At 42.4% G+C, this 19,488-nt stretch overlaps 1 protein-coding gene across 4 annotated transcripts in view; it reads left to right on the forward strand.

The window, feature by feature from the left end:
• The window catches only part of LOC122874907 (cat eye syndrome critical region protein 2), a 37,836-nt gene that overhangs the window by 10,386 nt on the left and 7,962 nt on the right, over positions 1-19,488 (forward strand). For 2 of the 4 annotated variants that reach the window (XM_044193423.1, XM_044193424.1), the window contains exons 2-15: positions 6,581-6,675; positions 9,759-9,942; positions 10,790-10,917; positions 11,167-11,250; positions 12,039-12,106; positions 12,251-12,411; positions 15,832-15,921; positions 16,132-16,282; positions 17,241-17,370; positions 17,467-17,504; positions 17,597-17,688; positions 17,859-17,985; positions 18,778-19,151; positions 19,311-19,460. In XM_044193423.1, coding sequence (XP_044049358.1) covers positions 6,581-6,675; positions 9,759-9,942; positions 10,790-10,917; positions 11,167-11,250; positions 12,039-12,106; positions 12,251-12,411; positions 15,832-15,921; positions 16,132-16,282; positions 17,241-17,370; positions 17,467-17,504; positions 17,597-17,688; positions 17,859-17,985; positions 18,778-19,151; positions 19,311-19,460 — 1,872 coding nt within the window. Of the gene's footprint in view, positions 1-3,662; positions 3,699-5,592; positions 5,632-6,580; positions 6,676-9,758; positions 9,943-10,789; positions 10,918-11,166; positions 11,251-12,038; positions 12,107-12,250; positions 12,412-15,831; positions 15,922-16,131; positions 16,283-17,240; positions 17,371-17,466; positions 17,505-17,596; positions 17,689-17,858; positions 17,986-18,777; positions 19,152-19,310; positions 19,461-19,488 lie in introns of those variants that run through there. The other 2 variants (XM_044193426.1, XM_044193425.1) reach the window with 2 other exon arrangements.

The following is a 19,488-nucleotide window of genomic DNA, read 5'->3' on the forward strand; positions in this document are numbered from 1 at the left end:
AAGACTGACTACGCAGGCAAATTAGCCAACGAGTTCTTGTTGTGATGCATCAGTCAGATGTGTCTGGCAGCAACTCAAAGATGTTGCTTTCCTCTGATCAGATGAACGGTACATCCTGAGGATGTGAGGGCGTTTTCCTGCGGTGTTATGGCTGTGTGTGCATGTTTGTCATGTGGCAGGAGGTGGTTACGTGTGGGGGTGGAGGGTGTTGTCAGATGATGGCTCCTGGAGGAACAGTGTGAGTTGAAAGTGGGAGGGGAGTGGGGGAGGAGAAAATAAAGAAAGAAGCAAAGGAGAGGAAGAGAGGAGCCTTTACACAACAAACAGGCCTCCCTTCCCCCTCCAGCTAGCTGTGCACACGTCCTCCAACTGTTGGTGATATGGACCCCAGAGGAGCTGTTAACAGCAGTGGCATGGAAAGTGTCTGCTGTGAGGGTAGCCAGAGAGGCCAACCCCCTGATACTACAGGCTCTGTGGATCTGCCACAACCTTGGAGCTGCTGATACAAACGCTGCCGCTCTGCTTATCACAACCCCTTTTCTCTCTTTCTCTCAATTGCAGCTTGCATTGGCCAGACACACACACTCATTTTATCTCAGTTTTTCCTCTCTTTCTACAGATATGAATTGGGACACATGATGGGGCCATTAGTGTCCGCTGAGAAAAGCACATTTCATTTTTATCTTGAAATGCAGATAGTCTGTTCTGCCTTGAAGTCAGTTTAGCCTTGATTTCTTTAGCCTTGATCCTTTATTTTAAAAAGCCTCTCCTCCCCTCAGCTGATTCATGTCTCATAACATTTACCGTTCTGGTTCTCATGTCAAACAGAGACCTAGAGTTTTGTACTCGAAGGGGAAACTCCTCTTTAGCTTGGTACAGCTAAACCCCTTTCTTACAGCAGATGTGTGCATGATGCAGGTTTTCTGAATGCACGTTCAACCCATGTTGGACACATGCTTATGAGACAGCTGTCACAGGTTAATCTCTGGTTGTTAACTTGAGACTCCCGTCTGCTGTGTAGTGCCATACATTTCCCTGGTAAATCATGTAATAGCAGAATAACATTGGATCAGTACTAAATAAAAGTTGTTTCAGTTTCACGTCTTTTCTTTTGTCCATACGCATGTTCCTCTTGCTTGCTGTGCACATTTTCTATTTCTCTCCGCTTTATTATCATCAACCGGTAAACCCACTTTGTACTTCACACCTATTTTAATTTTATACTTATACCCACTTGGTACTTAATTTTTTTTCTGACCTGTGTTATAGTGTATTATAGTGTATTATATTTTTTATCATAGAAAAGGTTTCAGTCGTAGTCATCTAGACACTGTTTTCAGAATCAAGACATTTCGGCTCCCATCCGGAAGTCATTCTAGTCATTATATTTTTTGTTTAGTACTTCTATTCCTGTGTGCACTGACGTGATAGTGAGCTGCTGAAACAAAAGAGTTTCTCCTCGGGGATCAATAAAGTATTTCTGATTCTGATCAAGTTCTTTTGACAGCTTCAAGCCTACCTGATTTGACAAACTTCATGTGTGTAGTTTGTGGACTGGATAGTAGGGGACTCTGCACAACTCCACCTTTTCATTGTCTCCATGGGCTGTTGAAATATGAATTGTTTCATGCACACACATTTTACAAACAGTAAAACAAATACAGTTTTCTCCAATGAAACCATTTGCTATTTTACCTACACCTATAAGATACTGAGGCTATATGAGGCTTGCCCTTGTCGACATCATGTGAGAGGTACCAGAACAGTAATTTAATTTGACAACTTAGGTTATTTTTGCTTGTCATTTTTGTTTTTGTAACGTTTACCATGGGTTCAGCCTAAGCATAGCTGAGTAGGAGTGGTTTTAATTCGCCCCCCAATGACCTTGAATTTGACCTTGAGACACCTGAAGTCACATGACAATAATGCTTTTAGCGGTCATACTTTTTCAGAAAGCTCTTTTTTCCCATCCTCACAACAATCCTAGACAGCCATTTGATTACCTTTTTTAGGTAGGTCATCAATGCCAGCTCAGTGTAGCTAGAGGTACAAAAAAAAGGTACAAAAAAGATGCCTTTTCAAGTGTATCTGCATGTGGTTGGCTTTAGATTTTTTTACACCCATAACAGAACATATCCATGGCATATTACATGATGAGGGGTCTGGTAAGAGAAAACAGGTGCATTTTATACCTGCGGGCTTGGCTGGAATTTTGCAAGTAGTTTACCATAAAGGGGTCATGTGTAAAAATAGAGCCAATATCACAATGGCAGCAGTAGTTACATTACATTACTGCTTGAAGTTAGTTTTTACTTCTTCAAGGGGTTACACCATACCTGTAGTGGTTGCGTGTGTAGGCACTGAAGTTACTACATGTCGGGGCTACTGCGGCTACTGAGATAACATATGGGGACCGCAAGAACTGTGATTGGTAAGCAATGGCTGCTTTTGTTTTTCCCTACAAGTTTTCGATGCCAGTAGAGATTGTTTAGGGTGAAGACAATATGAAGGAAGTTGAAAAAATACTCTGCAGTCTTCTCCTTTTCAGCAACACACATCTAGCAAAGCCATTTCCACTGTAAACCTTCTGCTTGCTGCTCTCTATCACAGTGAATAAAACAACGTAAATTCAGCAACTGTACAGAATAGTTCAATAGTTCCCAATGGCGCTTATTTAACAATTGAAAGAAACAATGTAAACACAGTTACTGTGGGGAATATAATTAAAGCATGATACAGCCCAATAATGTACGATACACCCGTTTAGTGTTGCAGGGTTACCATCAACTGGTAAAATACTACTTAAAACTATAAATAAAAACCTACGCTGCAGCTACTCCAGACTCCAGTTAACCCTTTGCGTCAAGTATAAATCCAGCTCAAGTTCCATACTACTATGTTTTAGTATTACATACATTAGTGTGTGTGTGTGTGTGTGTGTGTGTGTGAATGGTCACATAGGGTTAAAATAATATTAAGGCATTGCTTGTGTGAATGACAAAAGCCAGTATCCATAATGGGAAAGTTCAGGCATTTTATTCTGTTAATGTTAGTGAAGGTACATTAGGTGTGACAGGGCCTTGTGGGAAAGAGAAAAGGCCCAGTGGCAAGTTTTTTGACACCACAGGTGTTACTTCTTGAACTGTTTGCCATTCTGTTGAATAGATGGATAGGTGAGACAGTGCCTTAAACAGTTGTTTTTGACTGGAGACTTTCAGTCTGGATGTTGCTTTGTTTTTCCCACCATGCCAATGAATAATTTTGGGAGAATTGCTGCAAATCACATTCTCCTTTACTATAAAGAGTCTGCACTGTCCTCAGCTACAGTGGTGCCAGCAACTGGCTGGAGGGGAACAATGAGAGAAAGGAGAGGAGAGATAAGGAAGACAGAGAGGGGAAAAGAGTGGGGTGGAGAGTGGAGCAAGGGTGTTGTCAGGGGAATAATAGAATGCCTCAGAGGCCCTCAAAGACACCAGGCAGCAGGACAGGGGGAGGAAAATGGTGTGGAAGAGAGGAATAAGAGGTTAAGCCAGTGAGAGAAGCAGAGAGAGAAACAGCAGGGGAGTGGGGTGAGAGAAGTGGCAAATACCTTCAGGGTGAATTGCTGATTGCAAGCCAGGCCTACAGAGGGGCTGTGGTGATGACACACCTTTTGACTAAGCCTTGACTCACCCTCCAATCTTTGTCTCAGCGTGAATGTGAGTAGCTTGTTTTGTTCACTGCAGTAGCTTAGTGATAAATCTGAACGTTTAGGTCTATGATTTATACTCTTTATTGCTTATCCAGCTCTCTTTTCGATTCCCATTGATCATTAATATGAAGCAACCAAAGTACTGCACTATGTTTATTCTGTTGAGACACGTGTATGAATGACTGTCGGTAAAAGCGTGTGTTTCTGTTGTTGACTATGTTTGGCAAAGGTTGTGGGTTGTGTCCTTGTAGTGTATTAGTTTGGTCACTACTTTTTGTGTGTCTGTGGTTATCAAGGGGAAAGGTTCCCACAGGACATGTCCAGCTGCAGAAGAGTGTCCCTCGCAGCCCTTCATCAAGCTGAGTGTTTGTTAGCACCAGGCCACAGAGGGATTGGTTGGCTGGATGGATGGCTGAAGAAAGGGCACGCACACCACATTAATTCCCCTTCCCTCTGCCATCTGAGATGCCGTGTGGCACTTCAAAGGTGGAGCAGGGTGGTGTTAATCCAGGCGCTGTAGCAGCCCTCCACTCTGCTGTGCTGTACTCAACTCTCCACTCTTCCCCCGGCCCTGGCCCCCAGCTTTTTCGAAGTGTGATCAAAGTGCAGTCTGTCTCTGATGGATGGGCTCACTGTGGCCCAGAGGCTGCCTGACTGGGGACCAGGAAGTGGAGGGAGCGTGACACAGGATCTCTCTGCATCCTATGCACATGTGCTTGTACACACAGAGATACATACACACACACACACACACACACACTATCTTCCTATCCTTTTAATGATCAGAGTTCATGGCTATGAGTTCTGCAGCTGGATAGCATACATACATGTGAACAAGCCATGACACGTGCTTTCTTGAACAACTGTCTCTTTGTTGTCAAAGCTCTGCCTCCTTAATGGTTAGATGTACACTATATAGCATCACAGTTTAGGTAGGTGTGCCAACCAAATTCTCAACATTTGAGGGAAAACTGCACAATACCAGTGTCCTTAGTAGCATTGCTGCTCACATTAGTGTGAGGAAGGACAGCACACACCTGGAAATTTCTGTTATCTTCTCTCTTTCCAGTGTGGGATGTCCAGATCCAGAATGTGTGTGTGTTTGTGTTTGTATTCAATGTTGCTCTTGTAGTGTGAGATGTTGAACCAGGTGATTTGTCACACTTGTCAGGGTGTGCACAAGCAATAGTGCAGCTGTAGTCTGAATCTAAATCAGTGGTATCTAAAAGTGTATTGACCACTCAACCGTCAGCACGCCCAAAGTCTCTGTTTTCTCTGAATGTATGAAGGCACAAACCTTTCAGCCAGTTGCTGTGCTATTGTCTGACAGGGCATGACAGTTCCATGGCAAGACAGGAATTGTGTTTGGTAAATATGAGATGCCCTGCAACCTTAAGACCTTAAGACATCAGGTGTGCTCCTGGCCTTCCTCTCACACACACACACAAATTCCATAACCTTAGGGTCCTTCTGTTTAAGTCTTGTAGTTGAATTATTCTTTAAATCCATTAGAATCTGTCTCATTTGCCACTGTGAGCATGTTGATCTGTAGGCTTTTAAATTGGTCAATCGAATGTCCTCGTGAAATGTAATGAACTGTTCCTCCTTTTGAGTCATGAGACATAGCTGATTTTTATCTCTGGTCATCAAACTTGCTCTCCTGGTACGTTTCTATCAGAAGCAGGAGCAGGCTGTCTTGAGTTTTCCATTGTAGTCTTTTCTTTTAAAACCTCAAGCAGAAACATTAATCTTATCCGGTTTTTCAACTTCTTTCTCAACCTCGTTTCTGCCTCTCCCCTCCTCTTCTGTTTTTCATCGCGCTGACTTGTTGGCTCCTGGCTTCCGTCATTCTTCATGGCCGGGAGGTGTGTTCGCTGACCTTTGGTGACCCCTGAGCTCAACCAGGTTCCTCTAGAGAGACGCAGACTGAGAAGAGACGAGTGAGTGCATGATAATTAAAAGCACCTCCTCGTCCTTGAGATAATTGTGGACCTTTTTTTTTTCCTCTTGAACCTGCAGTTCATGTTTATGAGAGAGAGGAAGAGTGACACAGAGAAAGAGTTTGGATCTGTTGCAAGAGAGGAATATCCAGGAGGAGTGAGGAGTGGTCAGCTGCAAGCAGTCATGTTCTTTTTCTGAAGAGCGACTGGTTGGCTTTCAGCCTGAAGGGGCTACTGTGCATCCTGCAAAAGGGGGCTTTAAGTGAAATGGACACTTGGCTGACGGAGCACTTTGCATTTGCATTTCTGCCCTCTCAGCCTCCTATTCCCTCTCTCTCTCCCCTCCTGTTCTACTCCAGAGCCTTTGGGTATCGTTGGGGAGAGCAGTGCATGCTGGGAAGCCATGTGGGGTGCTGTGTCTTTGTTGGTCAGCAGAGGAGAGGAAGGGGCATGGCTGTGTTGCAACTCTAGGCCCCTGCTGCCTGCCATCTCTCCTTGGTGCTTTCAGGTCTTTTAGAGTTTGCTCTGCCGGTTACTGCCGCTTCATAAAACCTCAATGGCTGAAACACAATGCCAGGCAGGAGAGGGGTCACGGCTGAACTTGAACCCGGGCTCCAGCCAAACAACCACTGGCAAACCAAGAAGCCTGAATCAGACAGCTTGCAAATTCCAACCATCCCTCCTGCTGTCTACTCCTGCCAGCTTACCTTACACTGATACAACACTGTCAAACATGTATGCTGAAAGCTCACTATGTCTTTTTCTTATTCCTCTGGTTCCATCATTATGCAGCTGAGCTGTGGCAACATTTAGTAAGGTGTTATATCTGTAATATATGTAAATTTGTACCTTTGCACCGATATCTCTGGTCTGTTAAGTAAAAGTACTTGCAGAGTTCTTCGTGCATGCATTGACCCTACTGTTTCCTGTGTCATGTGTGTGTGTCCAGGAGCTGGAGAAAGCCCTGTCAGAGCAAGACTTGGACTTCCTCGGGGACCTCGTTGCTTGCCTGTTGCAGGGATGCTACCAGCGCACTGACATCACGTAAGTATAGAATGAAAAAAATAATCTGGTATATTGGCAAAGGCTGTTGAAACTAATGTCACTGCAACTTAATGTCTTTTTGTTTAATGGCATCCACCACAGGTGGATGAGGTGGGAGAGGGAAAAGTTGTTGTAAACTGGTAGTTAAAAAATGCAACTATGACATGTGACCAGTTGCAAATGACACTGAAGTCTAGTGTTATAGAGATACGCAGTTCATAATTCAATCTATACATACCTGGGTTTTGGGGATCACGGTCAGGAAATTTCCTTTAAAAAAAAAAAAAAAAAAAGTGTCACCACTAAATAGTGGCTCATGGGCCATAATTCCTGATGCATATCGTCAGTAAGCTAAAAGAAGCAGGATTCAAGCATTGTGTGTTCTCTCTAATAGTGCTGGGAATCATTTGAAATTTTGTGATAAGATACCAATATGATGCCTTCTTTTTGGTTGCAATAACAGAAAAGTATTTTATTAATATCTTACTTTGAGAAATATACACTTTCTTTCTCTACAAAATCTCTTTGTCATTTAACAAAGGAAGCTAAAGTTCTAAATGTTGTCTAAACATAAGCAGCCATAGAACAACTTTGCTTAAGTAAAACAGCTTAAATTAGGAACATTTTAATCTAAATCTAATTTAAAATATTTGATAAAATAATAAGTAAGGAAGATTATGAATCTCTCAGGGGTGCACGGTGGCAGAGCGGCTAAAGCTCCTGCCTCCCAATAAGGAGATCGTGGGTTCGTGGGATCGATTCCCGGACCAGACTAACATCACACAATCTCTCCGGCTTCCTCCCACCGTCCAAAGACATGCATGTGTAGGTTAATTGATTACTCTAAATTGCCCGTATTGAATGAATGTGAGAGTGAATGGTTGTCTGTCCTTGTCTGTGTCTGTGTTAGCCCTGCGACGAGTTGGCCACTGTCCAGGGTGTACCCTGCCTAAGGCCCAAAGTCACTGGGATAGGCTCCAGTCACCCGCGACCCCTAACGGGACCAAGCGGTAGAAAATGGATGGATGGATTATGAATCTGACTAGAAATTAAATGCTAGCTTTGAGTAGTTAAAAGTTTCATACATTTCAGTCAGCAAAGAAGTATTGAGAAGGTCCAGCCCTACTCTTCAACACACCTCTATAGTCATTGTTTCTCAAAGTGTTTTTCACTGTATGTAGTTTGTTGCTGTACTAGCTTTTTATATTATGCTCACCTCTATCATAAAACAACTGAAAAAAATAGTATGGCACTGTTTTGGCTTTGTTAGAGTGCTTTCATAAAAGAATGTATTGTTGAATTAGGTTTTACAGACTTTGGGGCACAGTGGGAAAACAACCTAAAACCTTGTTTTTTTTCCAGTTTGATTTGTAGTTGTCAAAATAAAACCAGTATTTCCATCAACTTCAAATTAGTCATCGCACCCAGAAGCCATCATAGGAACTCTGAGTCATCCGTGCAATGACTTGCTGAGAAGTCAGAATTTTCTCACCATATGGTGATTTAAGGTCTGTGGTGAAATCATGCTCTACTATTACCGCAATATATAAAAACAGCAAAGCCACTGAAACTTTTCTCTCCCCTGTGATCAAATGATGGGAGAAAGTGAGTATGTAGCAGAGGTAGTTATTCAAATCCCCAGATATGTTTAATCTCTCACGGGGCTTCCCCCTTCATACACCTTCTGCTGTAGCCCATCATTAGAAAGTAGCTTAGTGGTACCAGTGAACCGATAAGCAGAGAGGCAGGAATGATCCTGTTTTTCCACCCAGGCAACCAGGAACAGGAGGACAACCTGCTTTATTGGACTGGACAGGCGCTGGCATCCTGGGGGTGGCTGCTCAGCACTGGCCTTTCACAGGGCTGCCCTTTTCATCCGCACGCGTTAAACGCTATGCCGGAGCGGGGGAAAGGAGGGAGGGAGGATGTTGGAGAGAACGAAGGACAGAAAGTAGGAGAGAGATGGGGTAGTGAGGAGGGGGGAGCCTGCAGCTGTGTGAAAAGTGCACACTGCTCTTTCAAGATAAGCCATTTTTTCTGTCTCTCTTTCTCTGTGCCGTTGCAAAGATGCTTACCCCTGCCCCAAGCCCTTGTTCTGGTCATCTGAGTTGGAACTGAAAGGTACAGATTAATCGGCTAGACCTGAACCGGAACCAACATTTATTTACCAGCTCCCACTCATAGCAGAGATACAACCCCTCTCCCATTCAAAGAAACTAGGTTTTTTTTTTTTTTTCTCAGGCCCACCTCCTCCATCTCACCAGCTACAAGGGTAGTTTGAACTTTGTTTGTTTCCTTAGCTATGTATTACAAAAGGACGCTAGTTGATATTGAAACATGGTATGTTTGCTTTACAATGTGCACACAGCATTTGCAATTGAATTGGTTACATTTATCTATACTGACAGATCTCAGCGGACCAAAAAAAACCTTCTGTCTGGTTTGTTTTGTATTATTTGTTATAATAAGCATCACATGAGAGTTTGTAAACATCTTTATTTGTATTTGATACATAATTATGTTCTTTATAACTTCATGGTCTTGTAAACTTTTGTAACAAGTCACAACAAAATAATGAATCTAACATAAATGAATCAAAAATGTCAGCAGGTTTAACTAATCACTAACCTTTCTTGGGAGCTAAAGTAAGCTAAAGGAAGTCTAAGGTGGCAGGAATAAAAGAGTGATTCTGTACCAGAGGCTAATTGTGCAGATACTGCAAAGACTAAACAGTAGAATAGAACAGTAACAGACACAATGACATTGAGACAACCGCAAGGTATTTGTGATAATTTAATGGTACATCAGCCACAAGAATGTCAGTTGCTGGTTCATATATAGGTATAGTGCTTGTGTTAAGACTGAGAGGGTGCAAAGGCTTTTTTAAATATTTCTAATGAATTTATGCTGCTGCCATGTACGCCTAAATAATCTATCAATATTTTTATTTTCAGAGATTTGATCTGGTGTTGAAAATGTTTTCATACTATTGAAAGTTATGCATTTATGTGGTCTTGATAAACATATAGCGCTTGCCTCTCTCACTCTCTGTTTCTCTTCTGTTCTTTTGCTTTGCCCTTTAGCCCCCAGGCATTTAGTAGTTACCTGGAAGACATCATCAGCTACCGGTGGGAACTGGAAGAAGGGAAGCCCAACCCTCTCCGAGAGGGCCCCTTTGAGAATCTCCCTCCTCGCACTCAGGTGGAACTGCTGCACCGGCTGTGCGACTACCGTCTGGATGCTGCTGATGTCTTTGACCTGCTTAAGGTACGCATCCACTATGATCAGCTAAAACAATCTGGACACATTTGTTTTTATGCATTATTTTTTCCCGCAACTGAATTGAAATCAAAGCCGTGAGGTTGTGGGCAGTAATACTGAGGTTCAAGGTTTAGCGATGGTACCTAGCATTTAAGCATTGTATCCCATCAACACCTTATGGTTAGCACATGAAAAACTAAATGAAAGTACTTTTAATGGATAGTGTGTGTGTGTGTGTGTGTGTGTGTGTGTGTAATACATGAGGAGGTTCCTGATTTTAGAACATGATGGTTTTTGAACAGGTGAAAGCCCATGAGTGCACTCTAACCCAAAAATGGTTGGTGAATTTTAAAGCACCATAAGAATTTTTATTCTTTTATTCATTTGGCAACACTACTAGAGTGTGGTCTGAAGCGGAGCTGTAAAATTTTTATTCACATTAACACTTACATTTGTGACAGAATGCTAGCAGTCAAACTGAATTTACAAGTAATGTAGCTTTTTATTATACCTGACAAAGATAGTCTCTTGGACAGAGGCTCAACGTAAATCCTGGCTTTAACTAAGGTGCAACTAATAACCTGACAGTTTAACCTCCATGCTGTCTGTCAGTTAATCTTTTTCCTCTAATATATTTTATTGTTTTCTCATGAGATAAGATTTTTTAAAATAATTTATCCGATTCAATTTATGAATGCACTCAGTAAGATACTGAAAGCGTTTCATGTCTGTGTATGATTCACAGCTGTGTAGGCTCAAAGGACTGAATGACATCACCCACTAATGACTGATGATTTAAAAACACCGTCCTACACATGATTTAATAAATGTAATGTCACCCATCCCCACCCAGGGGCTTGATGCAGACAGCCTGAGGGTGGAACCGCTGGGGCAGGATGGAAATGGAGCCCTCTACTGGTACTTTTATGGCACTCGTATGTACAAAGAAGAGCCAGTCAAGAGGAAGGCAGAGATGACCAGGTAAATACTACTGGACACTTGTTTATCTTCTTTCTCTGTTCACTACACCAAAAATTAATGTTATGTCACTGGTTATGTATTCTGTGGTTAACTAGGTCATGTGGTAAGTGTGTAATTGCAACAGTAGTTTGACATTTGTTTACAGGCCTGTTAAGGGTTAATTATAGAGGTCTCCCTTTGCTAATTACACTTGTTAAAAGGCTGTAATTTTAAAGAGTTCTCTTCTACTTCATGTTGTTTTTCCAACAGTGAAACAACTGAACTAACATTACCAGAGAAAAAGAAAAGGGGAAGACCACCAAAGAAGAAAAAACTGGAAGACCCTCAGCTAAGGTGAGAAGAAAAACATTTTTGTTTGTAGTCAGTTCCAACTGCATATTGCAGAGAAATACTGACATGTGTAGTTGTGTTGCACAGATGTACTGGTTATGTTAAAAAAAGCATGCATTTAACTGTCACAGCAGATGCCATGGCTATTTGCCATGTCATCTTTCAGTGCATAGGTGTTAGTGAGGGTTTGTACAATCATGTAGAAACCCCAAAAAACTAAAAGTTGTACAAGCTACATTTGTGTTATCATTTCCTTTCCACTCAATCAGTTGTTGACTGACCTGTAGCCTACTGCTAGATCTGAAATGTAATAAATGATTAAAGTATTTATTGGCCACATACTCTCCAACCACATTCTTACCACAACTGTAGACCCCTTGTATTTTAATTGGCTCTGTGGGAAAAACATGTTGATCATGGAAAATATCATGGATATAGAAGAGCAGTCGCATAAATATGTGTTTTTGTATTCCTAAATCTACCCTGTCATCTTCGCTACTGTATACTGTACAGTTTAGATGTGGCTTTAGGTGAAAGGAAGCTGAAAGATTAGCAGAAGGCACTTTCACAATATAACTCCTGATCTTACTGAGATGTATGTCTCCAGTTGTACATTCATAAGAGTCTAAGCTATGTCCAAAAAGCCTGTTAGTTATGGAAACTAAAATTAATTCATAAAGTGCGGGATGGTTCTTAGATTAGAACCATTGCATCTGCAGCTAGTTTTAATCACTCTGTTCTTTGTAGGAATGTTTTGGATCTATTATTCTCCAATGTTTTTTACCTTTCAGTGAGGTGGAAAGTGAAGTGACAGAAGTGAAGACAGAAAATGGGCTGGAAGATCTCCACCCTAGCACAGGTGGGAGGATCTCATGAATATATGCAATTTCATTTTCATGTTGACTACATCGAGGAAGCTTTGACCAGTTTCACTGATGTAATTGTCTGTACATATTTTCCCTAGAACCAATAAGCCAATGTTTCTCCTCTTTGCTTCCACCAGGCCGTAAGCGAGGCACTTGGTCCCTTGTGTGTGATACAGAGGAACAGTGGGTCTGTCTGGCAGAAAGCATCAAGGACAAAACCTCCCCACAGGACCGTCACCTCTACCGTGTCATCAGCCAGAACTTCCTGCCTGAGATCAGCAGCATGATTGAGCACAAGGTCAGATACCAAAGAGACACTACTGCTATTAATCCCCCATTACAGCAGTCCGCTACTATTCAGAGCAATATGACCGAATACCAGCTCATAAACGACAAGTCCAACCATGGTAGATGTGCCAGTGTTAACATCTAAAAATGGGAATGGAATTTTTGCTCCCTATTCTTGAAAATCTGACCCCCAGGGTTTCAAACCACCATGTCAGGGCTAATGTGTTAGTGTGTTAAAGTGCTGGGTGATACTTTTCTGTGGGGTTTGTCCACCACAAGCAACCCCTTTTCACTTTACATGTAGTCATTTGGTTCAGTGTTAATATAATTGATTGAGCCCAATCTCCATTCAGGTGCTTTTATGTTCTGACACAGATCACCGTCCTCCTCCAGGAGATTTATTCATGATCCTAGACACTTTAGCTGGGCCAGCTGCAAGACAGGTGAAGTGAAGGAAAGCCGGTCTGTGCTTGCCCTTAATTCTCTACTCCAACTGGGTAATGAAGTTTGCCCCAGGCCTTTAACTTGAGCCTGGCTGTGGAGAACTATGTTGTCATGCTAGTTTGGTAGAATGAAGGCACACGTTCTGTAGTCAGCTTTACTGGGCTTGGCTATACTTGAGGTCACGCTCATTTGTCTATCGTATCTTCCTTGGAATGTGTGTGGAGTACCTCAGGGGGAGAATATAGACATACTTCTTGCCCTGTTCATAGCAAGCATGAGTCAAATGCAACACTACCCACTCAATTTCCCTTCCAACTTATTTCAATAGTTTGCAATGGAATTAATTTCAGTCATTTAAATGCTACAGCTAGTCAAAACTAAAGTAGGTCCCTGTTTTATCCTACCTGTTTGTATAAAGATGGTTGGGCTCTTTCCACTCCTGTGTGAGATAGATAGATATATATATATATATATATATATATATATATATAATAACCAGCACTGACTGTTGCTATAGAAACCCTTTCAGCCTTTCTCCATCATCGTCAACAGTGAAGTAAAGAATCCTGCTGGCAGTTTGATGTTGGCAGAGCGGTCAGTCACTTATCACAGTGGGTCAGTGGATGAATGTGGTCTTGTCCTTCGACTGTACACTCAGCTGTGATACTCATACTCGCATTATATATGGCATTCAAAAAGACTCTCTATAGCTTTTCTCAATGCAGAATATTAGTGAAGCATTCTGGTGGTTTTGTAATGAAAGTGGCAGAATAAGTATGACTACATGTTGTTTTTGGTTTGGGCTGGTCAGTAAAGGAGCATCTTGGAGGATTTATGTGTTTGTTTGTTTTTGTATTTAATCTGCATTGATTTTTGAAAGCATGAAATTCCACTACAGCACGTTGGACCTTAAGAGACAGATTTATGTAAAACAGCTCTTTCCACTTTACATGGTCTCTATCAGACATGATCACAGTGGAGAAAACAAAAATGTGCTTAATTATACTTTGCTCAAAGAACAGACTCAGTTAAAGGGAAGTGCATTCTCCTGTTCATCTTATATGCAAAAAAATTCCACTGATGTCATACAGCAGGAGATTGAAATATCCTGCGTATTAATTATATGTACATTACATCACCACAGTACCATCACCGTGGTACTGTACAGAGTCTGTCCTTGATTTGCTGCTTAAATTTATCTTAGGCAACCAGAAGAGAAACACTTAAGTCTTAACACCTGGGCTCTATAAAACATAGTTATCTTTTTTTCTGTTCATTATTGAGTTGTGTCTAATTAATATAAAGACATTATTTTCAACTACTTTAAACCTCCCATAATCCTCCAATTTATATTCCTGCTGTGAAGTGATAACTACTTCTTCAAATTGCTGGATTTTTTTCACCAATAGTCCAAAAGCTCAAACTATTAAATTTACAATAATATGGAAAAGAGAAAAGCAGCCACTCCCCACATTAAAGATTATTTTAGCATTTTAGCAACGACTTCAACTATTTAACAGTTACCAAAATTCATCATCAATTTCAAATTCGTCATAGTGTAGCATAGCATGTGTGTATACTTTACGTAAATATATCTGTCTTTATGTGGGTGTGTGCATACAAGCGTGTCAAATACACAGTGCGTGTAGCCTCCTGAATCCTTCCCTCCACGTGTTTCAGGCTGCTGTCACCAGCCATTTCATTGGGCACTGACAGCAGGCGGGAGCTTACCTTGAGGCAGGATGGAGCCTCTTGAATGACAGCTCTACTGCGCTGCAGGATTCTCTCGACCTCTCAAAGTGTCGACACCAGAGGCACTCTGTCTTGTGTGTGTTGGATGGAGGGGAGGGTTTAGTGCTGGTGGTAATGTAGGGAGGAATTGTGGAGCCCCGGGATATGCCAGTGCTTCACACAAAGACAAGACAGAGATGGAGTGGGGACAGAAGAGTTGTGGAGGGCACTATAGATCAGATCATGAACATCTGTCTTTTTCTCATCTTATTCCCCACCCACATCTTCCTTCCCCTTTTGCCTCCTTACCAGCCCACATACACAGGCTTCATACAGCTGGTGATGTATTTTTAGGCCTCCCGTGGTTGTTTAATGGATGGCCAGAAGCCTGACTGTGACACCTCTCAGTGATATTGGCTGCGCCAGGCTGACAGTTATTCACAGTCTGGCTTCCCTGATGAACTCTGACATGAGCTGCAGAGGCCAGTCCCTGATATAGACAGGCTTTCAAGGGATCTGCTAAGAGCTCTCTGTTGGCTGGTGTTTCCCTCCTTTTACTGTGTACTATATCTGGATCACTGATATGTCATTGATGTTGATTCAAATGTGGATTGTAGACTGTGTTTTCAAGATGCATGTTGAAGGATTGAAAATATCGTGCTCAGAAGTTGCAGGATTGGCTATCTGGCGTCTTATTGCTGTATAGTGCATTTGTCAAACTGGACAGCATGCCTTTACACTACCTCCTCTGTTTCTTTTGTGGAGCTAATCATTACATATGATTAGTAGAATCATGGGAGACACACTGGGTTTGATTTATTTATCTATTTATTTATTGACTAAGTTTAGCTGTCACCCCTAGGGAAAGGTGGGGGAATGCAGGCAGCAGAAGAGAGGGTGACTTCGGGGAGGGGCGAGCAGAGCTAGTGACCTCTCAATACTCACTGCTCCTCCACACATCCCCAGGGCACGTCATTGTGGTGGCTTATGTTTGGTTGTCTATCTTTCTGTCTTGAAGACTCAATTAGTAATTTGTTCACCATATGAATTACAGACATATCCACATGTGTAATTCTAAAGTGTAAATAAAAGTTGGAATTGTAGATGAAAAATGAGAATAATTGAAGATATATATCATTATCAGAAAAAATCCTCTAATGATTTCACTTTTGTTTACATTTGGATCACAGATTGTGCCTTTTAACAGCTATAGGGAGCAAAGCTGAAATTCATCTTTTTTTTTTTCTTTCTTCAGGAGCGGGAGCAGAAACAGAAGCTAATGGACCCAACCCCAGTTCGCGCATCACAACGGTTCTCTGAAAAACACATTAACCAAGATGAGGAGGTGTGTGTGTTTGTCTGTGTACATACTTCTTTCCACAAAATATTGTGCATTTAATGTGTTTTTAGCTACTGTAATGCATTCTGGTTCTATTAGGTGTTTAGGTGATTGATATAGTTAGAAGATATCCAACTTTCAACTCCACACATTCATTACAATCTGTCCTTCCATGAGTCCAGAGTAGACTAATGGGCTTATGTGTATGTTACTCAGGACAATCTGAAGGCCATAGCAGAGGAGGAGAAGAAGAAAGATGAAGAGCTGGACAGGCAGGTCCTGCTGGCCGAGCAGCGACGAGAAGAGGAAAGGCTTCTGCAGGAAGAACAACAGAGAGAAAAGATGGAGAAGATCAAAGCTGTGGAGGGTAAGATAGATGAAGTAGATGGATGGAACACAAATGGAAAGAACCCTTATTTTCCGATCTAAATAATATCCTTGCAGTACTGCAGCAAGCGCACATACTTAATATCCGACATAAATCTGCTAGTATATGCAGAAAGGTTAAAAAATAAAAATAAAGCCTAGTGCCAAAAGTCAACTATCAAGGAGCAGCGATGATTTCACATTCTTTCATCTGCGACCTGTCAGCAGCAGGTATGGGGCTCTTCTACTCTTCTTCCAACTCAGGGATCAGGGGCAGAATGGATTGTAAAGGGCACCCCACACACAGACTTTCACATCCCCATTGCTGTGGATTGGCTCTTAATGGTTCAAAAATCTGCAGTAGCATAGCAGCACTCGAAGCCTTGTGATTTATGTATAGTACACAGAGACTGTGAGAGGGAATGTGCAGGGCCTTTAATCACAGGATCGCTTCTCCTTTTCTCCCTACCTCTGATGTCATCTGTCAAGGGTTAATGAACTGCTGATTGTGCTTCAGTGGAGGAGCCTCATTAATGTATTATAGATGAACAGCAGGACCTGGCCTGCTCTCTGTGTGGATTGCATATGTGGAATCCTCCCTCAAACCTCTTTAATCCACACAGTAGGGGGGCTGACAGACCTCTCAAGTTAAAAGATAAAGCATCGATACATATGCACTCTCTATGCTCTGTTCTGCTCTTTTGATCAACTGGGCCTAAGAAAAGATGGCTGACAAATCATTCTGTTTCTACTTATCTGAGCTGCTGCTGTCGCTGATGGGCAAGGCCTGGTTTTCATTGACTCCCCTGACAGCCTCAACTGGCAGCAAGTGCAATTTAAACTGTAACTCAAGAGCCTGAAAAAGCAATTAAAACATTGTTTGCCTGAAGCCTCCTGAGACTGGTGTTTTTTATTGTTTATGCCTCTAATTGCCACCTGTGTTCATCCTTCTCTCTCAGAGCGAGCAAAGAGGCGGAAGATGCGAGAGGAACGGGCCTGGTTACTGTCTCAAGGAAAAGACCTGCCACCTGAACTCCTGAATCTGGAGCCTTCCTCTCCTGTTCACAGAACACGCAAGAATAAAGAATTGTAAGAGGCTTTGTAAATTGGACTTCAGATTTCACTTTTCTACTTGAATGACTCAAGGTTGATCATTTGTAACTTGTTGTATGTTTGACATTTCAGCTATGAAATTGATGACGACTACACTGCTCTATACAAAGGTATGCTTACTGAGCAATTACTCATGGCTGTTGCTTTATCTCGATCAGCATTCATATTTGTTCTAATGTCTGATCTGATTTCTCTTCTACAGTGCTTGAGGCCTTGAAAGCCCATAAAGATGCTTGGCCTTTCTTGGAGCCTGTGGATGACTCCTATGCCCCCAATTACCATGAGATAATCAAGGTGCAAAAGACAATACAATAATAGCTGGCATGCAATAGTGTTAATGGTGTTTGTGTAATATTGTGTTAGGATGTGTATCGCACACATACAAACCAATGTATTCAATCACAAATATTGTATTACTCAAGATTTTTAATTGTTTTTGTTTTATGTTCTTCCAATCCCCTCAGACTCCCATGGACCTGTCCACCATTGAAAAGAAGCTTAATGATGGGGAGTACGTTGCTAAGGAGGAGTTTGTTACCGACGTGAAGCTCATGTTTGAAAACTGCTTTGAGTACAATGGGGAAGACAGTGGTAAATGAACACGGTTGCACAAACACAAATCAGCTCCACCCCAAAAATCCTGCTTCCTCAATTAAGAATTTGCCCTCAGTATAAGACTAATGCATCAAAATCCATTTCAGTTAGTGTATGTATGTTGTGAGAAAGAAGTGCATATGTGAATTTTTGGGTTGAGAGTGGGAGTGAGAGCAAAAGAAAGGGGGCCGGACTTAGTGCTGTGTTGGGGCCGGGGCCAGGGCAGCCTTGACAGTGATTAATGAGGAGTGATTGAGCTGTGCTCCAGTGCTCAGGGGGATCTGAGCCCTGCAGTGCCAGAGAAACATTCCAGCCCTTAAGCCCCCTGTCTGGAGCCATCCATCCAACTGAATACTCTTCCTAGGGGCAGGGGGGGAGGAGAGTGGTAAGAGGGCCCAGGGTGGAGGAGGAGGAAGGGGTTGGAGGAGCAGGGGTCAACCTATGCCCTCTGACCTGGTCAGTCGGCCAGTGCTGGGCTGAGAACAGAGGAACGAGTGTGTGTCTATGGGTACATGGCATCCATATTGGTTTGATTGTAAGGGAATGACTGAGAGATGGAATGAGGTGTTGTTTGTGGAGTGTGTGTGATTGTGCATGTGAAAGGGAGGGAATGACTTGCAGCATGCAGATGAAAAGCTATTATTTGAGTGTACATGAGTGGATGTGCTACAGGTATGTGTTTTTATATGTATGGCTGTGTTTATGTGGGTGCAGAAGATGTGGTTGTATAATACGTTTATGTGTTTTATCATATGAACATAGCTGATGTTTATGTCTGCTTTTCTCCAGAGTACACTATCATGGCGGAGTCTCTAGAACGGTGTTTTAGCCGGGCCTTATTAAAACACTTTCCATCAGAGGATGGCGACACAGATGAGGAATTCCACATCAACAGTGAAGACAAGGAGCGCAAGGACAAAAAGCGCAATCGTGGCAGTAAATATTTGGGACCTGAAAGTCTGATCAAGGCCACTGAACAAGTCCAACGTAAGCGAAACTCTCAGGGGGGCAAGGGTAGCACACCCTCAGAGGAAGAGGACTGCAAACCAACACGACCACCTCCCCATCATTGGGCCAATGGCCCCCCTCACCCCCACAGCCTGCCAAGCCAGCAGCGCATCCATGAAGGAGACATCAGGGGCATGTACCACCCAGGGCAACAGGTATCCACAGGATAACTTTTCTTGTTTGTCAAAGTTCCTCTGCTATTTAAATGAACACCGTAATCTTTTGGGGGGTTGGGGTTCACTTGATTTCTGTCTGAAATGTAGGAGGAAAAACTTCAATAGTGCAGTATTGAATTGTGTCTATTTTCTTACCAGCTCCGTCGTCCACCTGGTCCCCTTGGTCCTCATGGTCCACACATGTATGCCCAAAGAATGGCCATGGATCCCCGCTTCGCTTACCCAGCTCACATTCCCAGGCATGGAGACCCCAGTTTGAACCGCTTGCCCCACAACTTTAACATGCAGGTATACAGACCCAATTACACCTTTTATA

Source organism: Siniperca chuatsi, linkage group LG4, assembly GCF_020085105.1.
Source record: "Siniperca chuatsi isolate FFG_IHB_CAS linkage group LG4, ASM2008510v1, whole genome shotgun sequence".
Taxonomy (NCBI): Eukaryota; Metazoa; Chordata; class Actinopteri; order Centrarchiformes; family Sinipercidae; genus Siniperca; species Siniperca chuatsi.